Source organism: Colossoma macropomum, unplaced genomic scaffold, assembly GCF_904425465.1.
Source record: "Colossoma macropomum unplaced genomic scaffold, Colossoma_macropomum, whole genome shotgun sequence".
Taxonomy (NCBI): Eukaryota; Metazoa; Chordata; class Actinopteri; order Characiformes; family Serrasalmidae; genus Colossoma; species Colossoma macropomum.
Window position 1 is genome coordinate 36,820,324 of NW_023494800.1, and position 20,976 is coordinate 36,841,299.

The following is a 20,976-nucleotide window of genomic DNA, read 5'->3' on the forward strand; positions in this document are numbered from 1 at the left end:
TGGAACCCTTTTCAAAAAGGTTCTATATAGAACAATCTACACATTCTCCATCAATCTAACGACCTCCTTCATGATGCAAAGAACGCTTCAATCATACAAAGGATTTATAGAGTGTTCATGGTTCTTTACTAAAGAACACTTGAAGAACCATCTTTTTTAAGTGTGTCGTGTCTCAAATCAATTATTATTATTATTATTATTATTATTATTATTATTAAGTGCTATCAAGTCGATTCTGACTCCTGGTGACCAAATGGATGGTGTTTCTCCAGGTTGTCCTCTTTTACCAACTGTTCTGATCATAATAGTCTTTTCCAATGAATTGGTTCTTCTCAGAATGTGTCCAGAATAAGATCTTCAGTTGGTTCTCTGGGCTCTGACTGAGAGGTGAGGCTTGATTTGGTTGAGGATCCATTCGTTTGTTTACTTTGCCGTCCAAGTTTCTCTCAAAAGTCTTCACCAACACCAAAGTTCAGAGGAGTCAGTATTTTTCCTGTCTTGCTTGTTTACCGTCCAGCTTTCACACCCATAAAGAACCACAGTGAGGACCACAGCGTGGACAGTTCTGGTCTGTGTTTTTAGAGACTAATCACTGCATTTAAAGATCTTTTCAGGCTCCTTCATCCTTGTTCTGCTGAGAGCTGATCTGGGTCGTATTTCTCGAGGATCCTCTGTTGTTAATAACTGATCTGAGTAGCCAAAGCTGTCCATCGTCTCCAAACCTCTCCATCAGTGGTAAAGTTAGTGTCTTTCCTGTCGTCATAACCTTACAGCACATATTATAAGTGCCTGAAAACGTGTCTTACATTGATATATTAATGTTAATCTGTCAATATTTCCATTTCCATTCCAAGAGCCTCGTCTCAAACAGTACAGTACATCATCTGCTACACTCTCAGTACAACGACAAGTGTTACTGCAGCCCTCAGTCAAGTGAGGAGGCACTTACAAAGAAGGATGAAAGTAGGATGGTTGCCACGGTGACAAGGGAGGCGAGCACCACGTCGGGAGGGATTTCAGTGCCGCTGCGGCCCATGATGGGCGTAAAGATCTCGAAGACCACCCAGATGAGGAACATGAGGTGAGCGTACGGCAGAGCCAGACCCAGCAGGTACAGAACCGCATAGGACAGTGAAGCACCTGCACACAAAGAAGCACAGACATCACACACATCTACAAATGATCTACAAATGATATCAGCAACACCAGCACAAGAACTGAGCTTCAGGAGCTTCATGAAATGGGTCTCCATGGCTGAGCAGCTGCACACAAGCCTAAGATCACTATGCCCAATGCCAAGCGTCGGCTGGAGGGGTGTAAAGCGCCGCCACTGGACTCTGGATCAGTGGAACCGTGTTCTCTGGAGTGATGAATCAGCTTCTCTATCTGTCAGTCTGATGATGAGTCTGGGTTTGGTGGATGTCAGGAGAACCAGTTTGGTGTGGAGGAACTCCAGTGGCCCTCACAGAGTCCTGACCTCAACCCCACTGAACACCTTTGGGATGAACTGGAACGTCAACTGTGAGCCAGGCCCTCTCGTCCAACATCAGTGTCTGACCTCACAAATGCTCTTCAGACTGAATGAGCACAAATTCCCACAGACACTCCAAAATCTTGGAGAAAGCTTCCGAGAAGAGTGGAGGCTGTTATAGCTGGAAAGGGTGTCGGGTCCATATTAATGCCCATGGTTTTGGAACAGGACATCTAACAAGCTCCTATAAGTGTGATGGCCAGTGTATATATGTGTGTGTGTGTGTGTACATATGTATAAACCCCTGGTCATGTTACATGTTTTGTTGGTTACACATCCTCTACAGAGAACACACTTCTGCACATTTTAATGCACGATTACTGTTTATTTAGCTTAATATAACATGTTAGAGAAAGAATAAAACAAAATGTAGCCTGTGCAAAAGTTAAGGCACATTTTATATTTTTTTAATATGTTAAACTCTACAAATGAACAGAAATAGTGCACTAAAATTTGTAGAAAAATGTGACAACAAAACAAGGTATTCAAACATTTGCTTATGACTGCACAGCACCATTAACTGCACAATTTTAAATATAACATACACAATTATAAATACATATAATATAGTAATGGCACTAAAATTCATTCATGCTGGAGAAGCCCACGCGAGACACTGAAGCAAAGACGATTCTTTTTCTTTTCTTGATGGTTTTACCACCATCAACATTCCATATAGACTCAGAAGACTCGTGTAGGTTCACTGGTGGTTCTGGATAGTAAATAAAATGTCTATATTTGTGTTGTAGTCATGGTGACCCCTGGTTCCTATCACCACCACTGTAAAGAAATTGGTAACTTCCATAAAATCCATATTTCTTATTAAAGCGGTAATCCACCTGAGGCCAAGTTTTGTACACCTGTATACCTCCCACTGCTAACTGTGTAGCAGTGGACGGTGCTCACCTCTGTTTCTGAAGTGGCGAGAGAGCAGGAGTTTGGTGGCCAGAGGAAAAGCCACCATCAGCATGGGCACATACGCAGAACAGAGACCCCGCTGAGTGAGGTAAACCAGCACGCAGCACCACAACAGCAGACTGACGTCAAAAAACAGCTCCCCCAGCTCCAACCTCCGCACTCTCTGAGAGAGGGACAGAGAGAGAGAGAGAGAGAGAGAGAGAGAGAGAGAGAGAGAGAGAGAGGAAATGATCATTTTTAATCATACTTTTATCGCTTACTCTACTGTGTCATACTATTATTGGGGATGCACCGAGAGGAGTAGGCCGATGCCGATTTTAGCTACTTTTCTTTCACATCCAGTCCACTAATAAAAATGCTTCTATTTTGCATTCTTTTCTAAAGTTTTCTATTCTTTTCTATTCTAAAGTTTTTTTTCATCTCAAGTAATATTATTGGCATGACAACATGAGTGAACAAAATTTGTGAATTCTACATTTTTGCATGAATTTCAGAATTTCTTGGTGTTTGTCCCCTTTTTTTGTTGTAAAACACCGAGCACTCAAGCTGGCACAGACTCTAATCACTAAGATGGAATGACGGCCTAGGCTCACCCAATTTTAACATTAAAATCTTTTTTTTGGGATTTTCCCTCACTTTTCTCCCCAATTTAGTTGTCTCTAATTCCACCCGCTAGTTAGGACTCCCCCAGTCACACAATACTACCAGCGCTAGGAGGGTGAAGGCTAACACAGGCTTCCTCCGAGACCTGTGAAGCCACCGCTTCTTTTCGAACTGCCGCTCACGCAACGTCACTGGACAGCCGAACGCGCTCGGAGGAAAGCGTCAACCGCCAGATCTGTTACGTCAGCTAACAGACGCCTGCGCTGACTAGCATCGCGTTGAGTGATCAGGGGTGGGGAGATGGGGGGGGTTCATCCTACCCGCCCAGAGAGCGAGGCCAATTGTGCCTTCTTGGACCCCCGGCTACTGACGGCTGTAAACATTAAAATCTTTTTAATGAATAAATCACAAATGCAATTAAAAATGCAAAATATGTTCCACTACAATAACAACAACCTGAACATGGCGCAATTATCAACCAGCCCATTAACACTAAAGAACTCCAGAATAACAGAAAAAATTACAAGCATAACAAAGCTACAGTTATAATATTTATAATGAATTAATTCTGAAAATATTGACTTAATATCTCAACATGATGACTTATTTTCTCTTAATATTAACTAGGTACTTCAAAATACTGAAAATGTCTACAAATATTGACTTAGCATCTCAAAATAATGGCTTATTTTGGAGAAGTACTGACTATGTCTAAATAATTACTTATTTTCTCAAAATACTGACTTAGTATATTGAAATAAGTACTTATTTTCTGAAGATTCTGACTTAGTACCTGGAAACTCTGACTTAGTATCTCAAAATAATTAGTTTTTCTGAAGATATTGACTTACATAATCGCTTACATTCTTGAAATGTTGCCTGATGTCTGACATGTTATGTTGACGTACTAAGTCTGAGCTTCCATACTCTATACTCATTCATTTGTGTCTATATTCATTCAGTTTTGTGTCTGATTTTTGCCCCGTTCTTAGGTTAATGTTTAATAAATGCCTCACAGTCTTGGTTACTATGTAATTTGTTGCAGGCCCTCACTGGTGAGAGTGAAACTCAAGATTCAGCCCATTCAAAACAGTCCTGGTACTGGTTTCAGTCAGTGAAAGCACTGTTTAACATTCAATTGCGCACTCACAGCTTGTATAATCTCCATAGAAAAGCACTGAGCAGTAGAATGGGATGGTCTAGAGCAGCTGCACATGAGCCGAAGGTCACCAAGTGTGGGCTAGAGGGGTATAAAGCCCCCCAGCATTGGGCTGTGGATCAGTGGAACTGTGTTCTCTGGAGTGATGGAGCTCCATCCAATACCTTTGGGATGAGTTGGAGTGATCCAGAACTGACCATCCAACATCAGTACCTGACCTCACTAATGCTCCATCAAATCCTCACAGCAATGTTCCAACATCTAAAGCCTTCCCAGAAGAGTAGAGGCTGTTACTGCAGCACAGATTCACTATTAACACCTTCATTTCAGAAGGTTTCAGCAGAACCGTTGGTGTCTACAAACTTTTGGGCACACGCCTCTGTTCCATTGCAGGGCTAAACGGTTCTGAGCACGGAGAGTTAGCGCTCCAGAGGGATTTCCACACTGACCTAGTTCAACACGGAACGCTTACAAACTGTGCTCAGTGTGGTTTTCTTGGTAATGGCTAGCTTACTACGCTCAGGGCCAAAGAACCATTCAGTGGGACCATGCAATGCGTAGCTATAAGTTCGACTGCCCAGCTAACAAGCATTTATCGGTCCACTGGCTTGATAATGTCGGCACCCCGCTGACTGTTTGCCACTGCTGGTCTCCCCTCGGACCACCCAGATCACTGTCCTGCATACAAGCTCTAACTAGTGTTTAATCTCCTCAAACAGATTTTAAATGGACAGAGACTTTTATTTTAGAAAATAAAAATAAAAAAAATATTACAAACAACTGAGATAGAAAAAAATAATAACTAGGCCTGATATAAAATGATCTTATAGAAAGTGTTGTTGCTGACTCTGCGCTGGATTAAAATGATCTACTACACTAATTTACAGTATAACTAAAGAAACGAAGGAAGGAAAAATCTGTAAACTGGACTGTGAGTGGAAAATGAGTGATGATAAGTGGAATTTTGTCTAATACTCTGCTTAACCGCCGGTGGGCCGCCCAGAAGACGCTAAGCAAACCGCCAGTGGACCGCCAGCTTTGCCATCAGCAGGCCAACAGGGGACCACTATCTTCTTGTTATCAGTTCGCTTACGCAGATGCCGAATAAGTGAAAGTTCACAATCTTAAATCCACCATTCAGTAAATCTCAAAGCTATAATCGAACAGCAACTGCTAAATGTTACGCGGCGCTGCTAACCAGGAGAGAAGAGCTACTAGCTTAGCTAACGTGCTGCCAACTCTGCTCACCACAAAACAGGTCCGATTCTGACTAACCAAAGCTTTACTGACGCAAAGCTGAGCAGCTGGTTTTGGAGGGACAGAGAACCATAATAAAACCTGTTTTGTGGTGTTTCAGAACTGTAGCTTCCTTGCTAGGCTAATGCTAGCCAGCTCCTCTCTCCTAGTTAGCACTGGCTAGTGAGATCCAAAAAGCCCAACACTGGTTCAGTTCTGACTAACTGGTCCTCTGCTGTCACGAGTAGAGATGATAAAAACTGGATTAGAGAGAGTGAAGTCGACTGATTGGTGCTGGAGTGACAGAAAGACGAAATCAAGCCTGTTCTGAAAGACAAAGGCAAAGCTGTAGCCTGCTGAGCTACTGGTCCACTGGCTTGATAAAGTCGGCAGCCCACCCCAGATTACTGTCCTGTATACAAGCTCTGCCTAGTTTTAATCTTCTCAAACATATTTTGAATGCACAGAGACTTTTATTTTGGAAAATAGACAAATATTACAAACAACTGAGAGAGAAAAAATAATGACTACCCAGTCAGCAAAATTTATCTGGCCCACTTGTGGGCCACATCCTTGGTTGAGTTCTGGCCCAGTTCTGGCTGGGTCCCCGGCCCAGATCTGGCCCATATACTGTAATACGAGAAGAACTAATGGATGCGGCCCAGATGAGGCCAACACACTATAAAATTAGTATAACTAACAGATGTGGCCCAGATCTGGCCCATATACTGTAAAGTGAGTAGAACTAACAGATGTGGCCCAGATCTGGCCCATATACTGTAAAGTGAGTAGAACTAACAGATGTGGCCCAGATCTGGCCCATATACTGTAAAGTGAGTAGAACTAACAGATGTGGCCCAGATCTGGCCCACATACTGTAAAGTGAGTAGAACTAACAGATGTGGCCCAGATCTGGCCCACGTACTGTAAAGTGAGTAGAACCAAGGGATCTGGCCCAGCTCTGGCCCATGTACTGTAATGTGTGCAAGTTTAATGGCTGTGGTCCAGATCTGGCCCACACACTGTAAAGTGACCATATTTAAAAGGTGTGGGCCAGATCTGGCACATATATGGCACACAGTTACGGCTGACTACCCACCTTGGTCCATGGCCCAGAAGTGGCCTTGCAGGATGCCACACTCATTTATTGCAGAACATGCAAAATATTAGTAATAATTCTTCCTAATAATCGATAAGTGTTGACAAAAGCCATTTCAGAATGAAAACTCCATGTTGATTTTGGTTAAATAAATAAAAACAGAAAGCTTCTCCTTTGTAACAGGTCATTATCTGCAGTCTTTGTGTGTATATCTTCAAGGACATATACTGCTGGTCGTTCCGCAGACCATCTGCCTTTTGTCAAAGGGTATAATATTTTCCACATTCATAAATACATTTCTAACAATATTTCTGCATTCATTCTAAACAGTTAAAACAACAAAAAAACAAATTCTTGAGCCAAGTGGAGAGGCCACTGAAATAGAGGCTAAATCTTACATCTTCCTTGGAGCACTGTTTCAGTGGGTTTAGAATGTAATTTCTCAGACATTTTATTTTAGATCAACGATGACAAAAATGTCTGAAAAATTATACTTTATAATTACAATATCATAAGCAGTCAGTGGAATGAAAACAGTTGTGTATTTCCCTAAAACACAGGTGTCAACCCATTCAGTATGTCTTTATAAAACACAAGCCAGCTGTGTATGTCACACTGTTTTGCAATTTAACTTGATCAACAGCTACTTTTTCTGATTCTGTATGCAATAATTACTGTAGTTTTTTTAGTACACAAATACAAAACTGGATAATCTGCTGCATCACTAATGATTTTAAATGCATGATTTTATTCTATATTATGTTAAACATGGGCCCGTTCTGGGATTTGCATTGGATACCAGTTCAGTAAGAGGTGGGTTTAGAAATTGGCTCCATCGTGAGCTTACGTGGGTATATTATGATCATTTTGCTTCGTTTTGCATACATTAATTTTTACCAGTGGAGAATCCCTTAAACAAAACAAAAAGCAAAAACATTTAGAATGTATTCAGACTGTTTATTGTGTATCACAATTATAAACATTTTCAAAGTAGAAAAAATACTGATGCACTGAAAGCAAACACACAAAGGCTAGTGAATACACAAGATAAAACAAGCAACGTATGTTTTTTGTTAATTACATAACCTATAGTAATATAATAAATAATCTAAGTTTGAAGTGATTTGTTGTTTAAAAATGTATTTAAAATACTAGACAATGACAGTTATTCAGTGACCTTAATAATAATAATAATAATAATAATAATAATAATAATAAAAGTTTTCAAAATACTTGTTCTAATGTAAAAACTTACCATTTATAAACATTCCTAAAATTCTACATCGGTCAAAACCTGTCCACTTCCCGATGCCTAAAGGAAAGAGGAAAAGCATTCAGCTATCATTTACTTCTTTAACGGATTTCCAGATAACAGTTTTTGTGTTACACTGTACAACAAATCCCTTTACCTGACAATCTGGAGCAACACCACAATCAGCATTTCCAACAGTCCGCTCTGCAGACTGAATGAGCTCTGTCACTGTGGAAGTTGTTCCACTGTAAGCAGTCACAGAACCCCAATAACAGGTCATCTGGAACAGAGGGTTTTACTTTAGAAACTGAATAATGAGGCAAGAACTCCACAACTGTACGATCTGTGATCAACAAGAAAGGTTTTGTTCTAAAAAACATTAAGATACCCATCAATAATGAGCTACTTACAGGTCTAACTAATGTAAAGCGCTCCTGACAGTGAACCTTCATATGAGCCAGGAAAAAGCCCCTCAGGTGAACCACAGCGCCTGTGTTTACTGTTTTCTTCTGGTTCTACTGACTTACACAGAAGGGTGATGTGTGCAGATGAGAGGACTTAACACTGCTGTCAAGACAACGCGCTAGCTCTGAGCTAACCCGCTAACCACGAGCTAACGTTAGTTAACTACTCTGGACGTTTAGCTAAAAGGAATAAGTTAACATTATTATCATAGGACAACGTAACTAAACCTTGAACTGATTGACCATTTCATTAATCTAGCTAGCCTGTGCTTTTCCAGTGTTAGCTATAGTTATAACTTTTCATTTTCCACAATAATTCAAAATAGTTAATCTCACTGAACTAAACTTGCACATCACCGATCATGTTAGCGTATGTACATGTGATTTTAAAGTATATCACTTACCCTCTTGTTCTTTGTCTTCTTGAAGAGACTTTGTCTTCTCTTCAGCCCCACCTGCTGGCTTGTCCATTTGAAAATGATGAACTTGGGTGGGAAAATTCGTTAAATGAGGGTTTTAACCCTTACAGCGAGTGTCAGCTGTTTTCTGTAACTTCAGTAATGGGCCACTTATGACATGCCAGACATGGGCCTAAAGTACTGAGACGCAAATCAATGAGCATTGGTCCGTCACAGCATTAAGGTGCGGCCCTCTTCCTTCATCCACACTGTTGGGCCACAACGTTTACACCAGAATTGGCCCTTAAAAGTAGATATGAGCTAAAACCATACACAGCTGTTCAGCATCTGGCCCAGTTGTGGCCCACATGCCTAATATCTATCCGGAACTGAACCAACACTCGCGGATGTAAGCCAGAATCGGCCCAGAACTGTCTGCTATCTGGGTAGCAGATAAAGAAAAGTTTAAGAAGTTTAATAAAGATACTGTCCGAAATTAAACTATTTCAAGAATATCACACTCAGAAAGAGGGACAGGATTATATAACGGAGGGAACGCAGTGATCCACACTCATGTCTGTGTTATGTGTGTTGTCTGTGTGATGTTTGTATAGATGTGGCCGTGTGGTTAATGAGGCACAGAGAACCTGTTGATGTGATTGTTTTTCCTCTGGTTTTATATGAAGCTTATTTCATTTAATAGTCCTTACACTCCTCAATCCGTGCAGATATTTATAATAGATTAGCACCTTATTATACGGACCTGAAGTTAGGTTCTTATTTGCCAGTTTCTTGTTCTAATTTTCCAGTTCCACCTTAAATGGTGCATCAGCCAACTTCTTGTTAGAATTTTCCAGTTCCACCTTAAATGGTGCATCAGCCAGCTTCTTGGTCGCATTCTCCTGTTCCACCTTAATTGGTGCAGCTTCAGGCACCAGAAAGTAACTGCTGCACCATTTAAGGTGGAACAGGAAACCTCAAACAAGAAGCTGGTAAATAGGAAGCCAAGATCGTCCTTCTTACTGTGTTTTGGGGGTTTATTTAATTTTTCTGTGTATGAAGATTAGAAGTGATTTACACATTGATGGATTTGCTGATGTGTCTGATTGTGTTTCTTGCGCTAAACTCGGTTTTTAACCTCAGGTGCAGACTGAATACTTTCCTGCTGGTCCGGACGGCTAATTATCACAATCAGTTATTACAGTAATAAAAGCTGCCGAGAGCAGATCCGAGCAGTCTGGATTAATCTGAGTCTGAGGATTATAACTAAACAGATGTGGTGAAAATCGGTTGAGTAATAAGGAAGTTGTGGCTGATTTAATCCTGAGACTCTTCGTCTCTGAGTACAAGTGAATCTGTTCACAAGCGGATCTTGACCTCTCCAACATGGCGGACGCGCAGACGTATCGCCTCAGATAAACAACAGACAACGTGGCATCTGGATGTATATCTATGAGCGTACGGTGCTTCCCACAGCAATGCAGGCTTGGTTCTAGATAACTGATGCCTAAAAAGACCCATTTACAAGATAAAGACTCTCTTATATGAGCACAGCTTCAAAAGTCTGATGTTTAAGTGACAGAAAGGACAACAGCTGACAACACGATGGCTCTGTGGTGCTTTGAGATGACCCTGCTGGGCTACGCTAATGCTAGCATAGCTAGCATGCTACAGGTGCTACCCACCACAGAACAGGCTCAGTTTTAGTAACTGACGCTCAAACAACACCTCTTTAGAGAATAAATAATCTGAGAGCTCAATGCCGAGTGACTGGTGTTTGTGCAACAGCCGGAATCAAACGTTTTGTAGTGTGTGTGTGTGTATTAGCCTATTAGCAGTTAGCCACTCTTTGTGTAGTTTTCTTCAGTATTTCCTGGTTCTGATTTAGCAGCACGGCAGATGGAAAACCATTTGGCTCTACAGTAGAAAAGAGGCTGAAGTGTATCACTTCATCAAATCAACTCACACACTGAACTGGAACTGAAAAGAGGAAACACACACACACACACACTCACACACACACTCACACACACACACACACACTCACACACACACTCACACTCTCGTGTCTTGCATCACACTGAGGTGATTCACACAGTGCATGGTCTCTCACCCAGTTTAGCGCAGCCTGTCCAGTGAGTATTAAAGGAAGACATGCACCCTGAACTCAGGCCCAGTCTAAAGGCCCCTACACATCAAGCACGATTTAATCAGAGGACAATAAATTCAATCGATTCAAGCGTATAACTGACGATATCTTGCAAACCAACCCTGATAGCAAGAGGATAGTGGACCGCTGTCGGCCCGCTGATGGCAGAGCTGGCGGTCCACTGACGTTTTGCTCAGCATTTTTTGGACAGCCCATCGGCGGTTAAGCAGAGTAATAGGCAGAACTCATCATTTTCCACCAATTTACTGATTTTTCCTTCCTTAGTTACACTTTGTAAATTAGTTTAGTAGATAATGTTAATCCAGCTCAGTGTCAGCAACAACAGCTTCTATAAAATCATTTTATTTTAGGTCTAGTCATGATTTTTTTTCTCTCAATTGTTTGTAATACTTGTCTATGCATTAATTTTCTAAAATAAAAGTCTCTGCGCATTTAAAATCTGTTTGAGGAGATTAAAAACTAGGTACAGCTTGTATGGAGGACAGTAATCTGGGTGGTCCGAGGGTGGACCAATAGTGGTGAACAATCAGTGGGGTGCTGACCTCATCAAGCCAGCAGACCGATATATGCTCACTATCTGGGAAACACGATTTCGAAGTATTCATATGGGGAGACTGAGTGGGAAAGTCATTTTTAACGGTACTATTAATTAAGGCTGGCCAATATGACAATATATATCATTATTGTGATAAATTATGTCACAATACAACACAATATACTTTTCTGAACATATAGTGAACACAGAAGAACGAGGAAAACGATAACCATCGGTCCTCTTACATCATGCTGTGATGTAACATGATTGCGCTAGCTAGCATCGCGCTGAGTAATCCCACCCATCCAGAGAGCTCAGACTCAAAGGAATCAAAGGATGAAAATTATCACAGAAGAAAAGACCGAGATGAACTTGTTGCACTTCTAGAACAAGATGAGTGAGACATTAATCAGGTAACGGCTACTTAAACGTTAATTTTCAAAGGCTTGACATACAACAAAGAAAACACAAATATACAATAAAGAACCTTGAATTGATAGAAAAAACGTACAAACTACATGGCCAAAAGTATGTGGACACCTGACCATCACACCAATATGAGCTTGTTGGACGTCCCATTCCAATCCATAGGCATTAATATGGAGTTGCCCTCCTTTGCAGCCGTAACTGCCTCCATTGTGTCCATTCAGTCTAAAGACCATTTGTCAGACACTGATGTTGGACGAGACGGCCTGGATCACAATCAGCGTTCCAGTTCCAAAAGGTGTTCAGTGGGGTTGAGGTCAGGGCTCTGTGAGGGCCACTGGAGTTCCTCCACACCAAACTGGTAACTCCATGTCTTATGGAGCTGCTTTGTGCACAGGGGCTCAGTCATGCTGGAACAGGAAAGGCTCTTCCCCAAACTGCTGACACAAAGCTGGAAGCAGATAACTGTGTAAAATGTCTTTGTAGCATCAACATCACCCTTCACTGGAACTGAGAGCCCAAACCCTGAAAAACAGCCCCGCCCATCATCCCTCCTCCACCAAACTCTACTGTTGGCTCTGCATTCCGGTAGGTAACGTTCTCCTGACATCCACCAAACCCAGATTCATCATCAGACTGACAGATAGAGAAGCTGATTCATCACTCCAGAGAACACGGTTCCACTGATCCAGAGTCCAGTGGCGGCGCTTTACACCACTCCAGCCGACGCTTGGCATTGAGCATAGTGATCTTAGGCTTGTGTGCAGCTGCTCAGCCATGGAAACCCATTTCATGAACCTCCTGACACAGAGGCAGTTTGGAACTCTGTAGTCAGTGATTTAACAGAGCAGGTGATTTTTGTGCTCTATGTGCTTCAGTACTTGACAGCCCCGCTGTCTTCAGTGCGACCCATTCTACTGCCAGTGTTTGTCTATGGAGGCTGCAAGACTATGTGCTTGATTTTATACACCTGTTAGCAGTGGGTGTGGCTGAAACACCTGAACGTAATACAGATGTCAAAATGGACATTTGCATGATTAAGGAAAAGGCAGCTCAAACAATATGACAAAGAAATTAAAAATATATGTGAATTTTCTTTTAGAGGAAAAAAAAACACTACAAAGTACATACAAACACACACACACACACACACACACACACACACACACACAAACACACACACACAAACACACACACGCACACACAAACACACACACGCACACACAAACACACACACGCACACACAAACACACACACGCACACACAAACACACACACGCGCACACACACACACACACACACACACAAACACACACACACACACACACACACACACACACACACACACACACAAACACACACACACACACACAAACACACACACGCACACACAAACACACACACGCGCACACACACAAACACACACACACACAGAGGTTACTGCAGAGCAGACAGTGCAATCTTTATTCAAATCAACCATGAAGGTGAAACACCACTGCAGTCATGTGACTGAGATACTATCAGAGCCCAGAGTTTAAAACCAAACAAACCTGTAGGAATATTCAGAGCACTACACACACAGGCTCACTCGCGCTTAACTGACTCGCGACTCCACACAGGCTCTCACTTCACTGACTCACGACTCCACACAGGCTCTCGCTTAACTGACTCGCTACTCCACTTGGGCTCTCGCTTCACTAACTCACGACTCCACACAGGCTTGCACTTAACTGACTTGTGACTCCACTCGGGCTCTCACTTCACTGACTCGCGCCTCCACACAGGCTCTCATTTAACTGACTCGCTCCACTCTGGCTCATGCTTAACTGACTTGCGACTCCACTCGGGCTCTCACTTCACTGACTCGCGACTCCACACAGGCTCTCATTTAACTGACTCGCTCCACTCTGGCTCATGCTTAACTGACTTGAGGCTCCACTCAGGCTTGTGCTTACCTGACTTGCGACTCCACTCAGGCTTCTGCTTAAGTGGCTCGCAAATCCACTCAGAATCATGCTTAACTGACTCATGATTTGAACTGGGCTCGTGCTTAACTGACTCGTGACTCCATTCGGGCTCTCGCTTAACTGACTCGCAACTCCCATCGGGCTTGTGCTTAACTGACTCACAACTCCAATCAGGCTTGTGCTTAACTGACACATGACTCCACTCAGGCTCATGCTTAACTGACTCGCGACTCCACTCGGGCTCATGCTTAACTGACTTGAGGCTCCACTCAGGCTTGTGCTTAACTGACTTGAGGCTCCACGCAGGCTTGTACTTACCTGACTCGCGACTCCACTCGGGCTCATGCTTAACTGACTTGAGGCTCCACTCAGGCTTGTGCTTAACTAACTCATGACTCCACATGGGCTTGTGCTTAACTGACTCGTGACTCCATTCGGACTCCTGCTTAACTGACTCGCAACTCCCATCGGGCTTGTGCTTAACTGACTCACGACTCCACTCAGGTTCATGCTTAAGTGGCTTGCAAATCCACTCAGAATCGTGCTTAACTGACTCATGACTTGAACTGGGCTTGTGCTTAACTGACTCAAGACTCCATTCGGACTCCTGCTTAACTGACTCGCAACTCCCATCGGGCTTGTGCTTAACTGACTCACAACTCCAATCAGGCTTGTGCTTATTTGATACATGACTCCACTCAGGCTCATGCTTAAGTGACTCGCAAATCCACTCAGGCTCGTGCTTAACTGACGTGCATCTCCAGTCGGGCTTGTGCTTCACTGACTCACGACTCCACTTGGGCTCGTGCTTAACTGACACGCAACCCCACTCGGGATTGTGCTTAACTGACTCATGACTTGAACTGGGCTCGTGCTTAACTGACTCGCGACTCCAATTGGGCTCGTGCTTAACGGACTCGCGACTCCAATCGGAACATCTCTGGTCTGTATTACTGTGACAGGAACAGATACATGGTGCCTCTAAGCTGGAATATGAGTATGAAGCATCATGAAACAAGTCACTAATAGGGTTCCAGAGTGGTGCCGCTGTCTAAGCTTTCACCTATTGTTAAATCCAGAGTTCATGGCCCAGTGACATCACAGACAAACAGATAAAACAGAAAAGCTTTTTGATCCACTCGTATCAAGCAGCATCATAAACAGCTCGCTTACAGAATCGACTCAGGGCCCAGCCGATATGTAAACTGCACCACTTACACAAATACTGATTTTAAGGAGCTAAAAACTGGAAATACTGGTTAATTCAATTTTATATGGTCAAAAATAAAAAAATGGTTTTAGTTAAACAGTTCTAGATAGTTAAAAAAGTTATGAACTTATCAATTTTCCAATATAACTGTCAGATCTTAATTGTCAAATGTTTAAAACCTAAATACACAACAGAATTTCCTAAAAAACCTCAGTACAATATTTGAATACACAACTTAGGCTCTAAATAAATCTGCTGAATCTTAATACTGGCAGATTTGGCCAGCAATATCCAACCCTACCCTAACAAACGAGTGACTGCCTATTAACCTTCAGTATCACAAATAGGCATGCGGGCTGTAGAGGTTCTCTCACCCCGTAGTACAGGTTCTTGGCCAGTGTGTGGATCAGAAGCATCTTCCCCACGGCTGCGGAGCCGTACAGGCAGACGGAGGTGTAGAAGTGACTGTACCAGAACATGGAGCGTCCAATCAGAGTGACCAACAGCGCCACGATCAGGACGGAGAGGAGAGTAACGAACCAGCTGAGCAGAGCCACGCAGGACGCGTACACCAGCTCCCGCACATACCGACCACCTGACACAGAGCAAAACATACACGGGTCATTCTACCACAGAAAAATCACAACATTGTTTACTTAGTTGCTGAAAATTGTGTTTTGTTGGTGACAATTCTTAATGTTCCAATGGGATCTAACTGCTGACCATATGGCCATGAGGGACAGGGATGCAATTTCACTTCCTGCTCTGAAATGCAGGGGCGTGGCTAAAATGAGGCTCCGCCTACAGACTAAAACTATTCGGGTTCGCTGCTGTCCAAAGAAAACCTTTTATCTCCATTTTTGTCATTTTTCAGTTTTTGACATGTTCTGAAAGTGCCTGTTGGTTTTTACTTTGTGTGTCAATTTCATGATGAATGGACCAAAAGAAACGGCCCAAATTGACTTGGAAAAAACTCTGGTTCCATTGACTTACATTAAAAGTAGAGTAGGTTTTTTACTTCTCCTGTAAAGTTACCATTTTGGAGATACGAGGTTTTCTTCCGACCGCAGCGATATATATATACACACACACACACACACACACAGACTAGTACATATATATGTATAAACACTGAGTGACAGCTAAAACTGAATATGCTCTGTGGTGTTTTAAGTTTTAATCTTTGTTATCAGGCTAAATAAGCGACCCAGCACGTTACAGACTCGGCTCCAGCGAACAGAGGCTCAAATAACACGTGTTTAGAGGATAAAGACTCATATCTGAGAGCACAAAGTCGAGTAACAGATAAACTGAGCGTGTTCTGAGGCGTGAGCTGTTGCTGAGCTGCTGTCGTGTAGTTTTTCTTCAGCTCTACAGTGGAACAGCGGCCGGTCCCGGGGATACGGGTCACGTTCGGGCTGCAATTTTATACTCAGGCTTCTAGCGCGCATCCCAGTCCGAATACCTACCTGCGTTGCTGGGTAGGCTGCACTTCTTGGCCAGGTAGAGGAAGGTTGCCATGGTAACCATGTAGTTGAGGATGGTGCCCACTCTGGCCGGATAGGCCACGACCACCACGCCAAGCAGGTCGAAAAACACCATGTTGCCGTGGCGATATTCAGAGGAGTCAGCCAGCTTCTCAGACATGACCAGGTGCTTGAGGACGGCCAGGATGTTGTCACCTGAAAATAAAAAAAAAACCATCAATTTTTGATTCTGAAATCAAGATTTTACTTGATTCTCTAACAGATCGATTCAGTTCAGGCAAATAAAAACTCCAATAGAACTTTTAGAACACATCCTAAGACTGGAGAGTCTCTTCTACTCCTGATCTTAAAGTAAACACTATTTAGAACCAATTAGTAAATGACATAATGTAAATCTGTGGTTACCAGCTTCAGTTCATTTCTAGCAATGTTAGCATTTTGGCTCAGTTACCCCTTTAACTATAAAGAGGTCAATAAACAGGACTGACTGTACTGATTTTTCAGAATTTCAGCATAATTAATTGGTTGAGATGTAATTAAGAGTGTTTCGCTGCAAAATACAGAGAAACTTACTAACTTCAGTTAGAATTCAGTGTTGGGCCGTATTACAGAAACTTCCTCTCTTTTTATCCTCAGTTAATATCTGACAGGTCAAGATAAGATTTTTCACAAATCCATATTACAGAAGCAAATCTGACCTTAATTTAGGAATCTTATCTTAAGTTACAGAATCTTATCTCCAGTTAGGAAATCATAACCTACTCAATTGAAGTCAACAATCAACTGCCATGTCTGTTGCCTAGCAATCAACCATACACACACAGCTGAAACGTAAACACATCATCAAAATAAAATTAAAAATGTAAATTTCAGCTGCGAATAAACAGAGCGCCCCTGCTGTTTATCAGAGTGTCACCACTCCCCAGTTTCAGTCTCCATTTCCCAAACGCTTTAGCCGAGCGCGCTAACGTTACTCCTCCTAATAAACAGACACACGTTCAGCTCCGTCTCCTCATTATTCACCACCATCACTGTAATATTTCATCATCAACATTAACACACGAAGGTGATCAGAGGGGCGGTGGAGATCGAGTCTGCAGCGTCTGAGATCTTTAAAACGCAGAGTTAGAAAAGAAAATCATCTCACAGTGAAAGCAGCGTTTTACAGTAGGAATAAATGGAGCTCATTATGCTGGTAGTGAACTATGCTGCTGACTCAGCTGCCTAAAAACCATAGAAACGGACCTTAAACAGAAGTGAGGACCCTGTTGGGGTTCATCCTAAAGTTAGGACAGGATTTAGGAGGTTTAGTCTAGTTAGGATGTTTGTGTGATGCTGTTTTCTTATCTGGAGTTCATGATGAGAAGTTGTTAACGCCAGATAAGTCGTCATGAAGTCGTCATGGAGACTAAACAGATCAGATTTCAGAGTTAAGAGTTTCTGTAATAAGTCTGAAGAGTTTAATGCCTTTAAAAGCTTCTTCACAAAAGCTCTTAAACATTTCACTTAAGATGAAAATGTTCTGTGCGAGTGGCCACAGGTCTGTATGACCTTCAGCTGCAGTGCTGCATCAAGGCCTGAGGTTAAACACCCACTGCTTAACGGACCACAGCTTATATTTACATACTGTCCAACTGAGACAAGAGACACCACACACACACACACACACACACACACACACGCACACACACACACGCACACACACACACGCACACACACACACACACACACACACACTTTTACACACAGTATGTATGCTAGGCCTAAGCCCCAGCAAGTCACCTTGTCAACAGATGTATACATACACACAAACCTGCTGCCCTCACAGTTACTCGGTCAACACACAAACAAACACACACAGATGCAGAACTGCTCGGTCAGCACCAACAGAAACCACAATGAAACATCATGTAAATTCAACTTACAATAGCCCCCTTTTACCCTGTTCTTCAGTGGTCAGGACCCACATGGACCCTCACAGAGCAGGTACTATTTGGGTGGTGGGTCATTCTCAGCACTGCAGTAACACTGACGCGGTGGTGGTGTGTTAGTGTGTGTTGTGCTGGTCTGAGTGGATCAGACACAGCAGTGCTGCTGGAGTTTATAGTAATTATTAAAGGACTCTCTAACCTCTATTGCAGCCCATCTCTATACACCTCTATATAGCAGCTATACTGCTCTCCTCCTTAAACCACCTGCCCCCTGCTCTTCACAGACAGCAAAGTCATAGCAAGGTCACCGCAGAGCCGCAGTAACAGTAAATAATGATCACAGAAGTAAAGAGTAAATGGTGATAACAGTAGTAAACAGTAAAATGTGATTACAGTTGGGAATACAGTAATTACAGCAATGAGTAATGAACAGTTATTACTGCTGTGAACAATGATGACAGTAGTCAATAATGAACAATATTTATGGCAAGAACTGGTTAATTTTAATTACAGTAATGAATAGTAAATAGTGATTATGCAAGTAAATAGTGATTACAACAATGAAGAGTGGTTACAGCAGTAGATAATAAATACTGAGTACTGCAGAGAATAGTAAATAGTAATTACCGTAGTGAACACTGATTAATGAACAATGATTATAGTAGTGAATAGCAATTACATCAGTAAGAAGTTGTGACTACAATAGTAAATAGTAATGTGTAAAGTGTGACAACAGTAGTAAATAGTGAACACTATAGTCAGCGGTAAATAGAGCCTACAGTAGTGACTAACAGCAGTGTATAGTAAATAGAAACTATTCTTGTGAACGGTGATTACATTAGTAAATAGTGATTACATTAGTAAAGAAAGATTGTAGTAGTAAATAATGAATAGTGATTACAGTAGTGGATAGTGATTAATTATAGTTGTGAATAATTAATAGTAATTACAGTAGTGAAAAGTGAATAGTTGTAGTGAATAGTGATAACAGTAGTGAACAGTGATTGATTACATATGTAAATAATAAATAGTGATTACAGCAGTGGACAGTGTACTGCCTTTCCTGTATTTAACAGTGATTACAATATTGGAAAGTGTATAGTCATTCATGTAGTGAACAGTGATTACAGTAGTAAATTATGAATAGCGATTACAGTAGTGAACACTGATTAATTTTAGTTGTGAATTACAAATAGTGATTACAGTAGTGAAAAAGTGAATAGGCATTTCTGTAGTTAATAGTGATAACAGTAGTGAACAGTGATTGATTACATATGTGAATAATAAATAGTGATTACAGTAGTGGACAGTGGACAGTCTTTCCAATAGTGAACAGTGATTACAATATTGGAAAGTGTATAGTCATTCCTGTAGTGAATAGTGATTACAGTAGTAAATAATTAATAGTGATTACAGTAGTGGATAGTGATTCCCACAGTGAATAGTGATTACAGTAGTGAACAGTGATTAATTATAGTTGTGAATAATGAACAGTAATTACAGTAGTTAAAAATGAAGTCATTTCTGTAGTGAATAGTAAGTACAGCAGTGAACAGTGATTACAGTAGTGAATTATGAATAGCAATTACAGTAGTGAAAAATGAATAGTCATTCCTATAGTGAACATGATTACAGTAGTGAATTACGAATAGTGATTACAGTAGTGTAAAGTGAATAATCATTCCTGCAGTGAACAATGATTACAGCACTTAATTAAGAATAGCTATTACAGTAGTGGAAAGTGAATAGTCATTCCTGTAGTGAACGTGATTACAGTAGTGAATTATGAACAGCGATTACAGTAGTGGAAAGTGTATAGTCATTCCTGTAATGAATAGTGATTACAGTAGTAAACAGTGATTAATAAATCACAGTTGTGAATAATGAATAGTGATTGCAGCTGTAAATAGTGAACACAGCAGGACCATGGCACTGTGTAGCCTGTGCCTTAAGTCAGCACTGTAATTACACAATAATCCATTATCAACCAGTCAAGAGTAAAATCCTATTAAGGACAGAAGGTGCATTGTAGTGGATGAAACAGCACACTGTTGTGTGTGTGTGTGTGTGTGTGTGTGTGTGTGTGTGTGTGTGTGTGTCAGTGTGTACCTGCTCTCTGGATGGAGTCTGTGTGGATGCGATCTGGAGTGTCGTACTTGGTGTGGTAGATGAAACCGTTTTCTATAAAGGCCAGATCAATCCCTGTGGAGCGAAAAGAAAGGAAACATCGTTTATCAGTTTTTTCATCTGGATCTAAAGATTTTCACCTCCATCATTTGTCTCTCTCAGTCTCAGTCATTCAGTTTCTTGACTTTACTGATTCAGCACCAACCAACCATAACATTAAGTCCACCTCCTTGTTTCTACGCTCATTGTCCATTTTATCAGCTCCACTTACTATATAGGTGCACTTTGTAGTTCTACAGTTACAGACTGTAGTCCATCTGTTTCTCTGATACTTTGTTAGCCCCCTTTTACCCTGTTCTTCAGTGGTCAGGACCCCCATGGACCCTCACAGAGCAGGTACTATTTGGTACTAACAGGTGTGTGAGTGTGTGTTGCGCTGGTGCGAGTGGATCAGACACAGCAGT

At 41.8% G+C, this 20,976-nt stretch overlaps 1 protein-coding gene across 1 annotated transcript in view; it reads right to left on the reverse strand.

The window, feature by feature from the left end:
* LOC118820124 (endoplasmic reticulum metallopeptidase 1) overlaps window positions 1-20,976 on the reverse strand; it is a 45,236-nt gene that overhangs the window by 7,647 nt on the left and 16,613 nt on the right. Inside the window, exons 6-10 of the mRNA XM_036588262.1 lie at window positions 20,495-20,587; window positions 16,437-16,649; window positions 15,342-15,562; window positions 2,438-2,612; window positions 950-1,140 (exon numbers count right to left, since the gene is read on the reverse strand). Coding sequence (XP_036444155.1) covers window positions 950-1,140; window positions 2,438-2,612; window positions 15,342-15,562; window positions 16,437-16,649; window positions 20,495-20,587 — 893 coding nt within the window. The remainder of the gene's footprint in view (window positions 1-949; window positions 1,141-2,437; window positions 2,613-15,341; window positions 15,563-16,436; window positions 16,650-20,494; window positions 20,588-20,976) is intronic.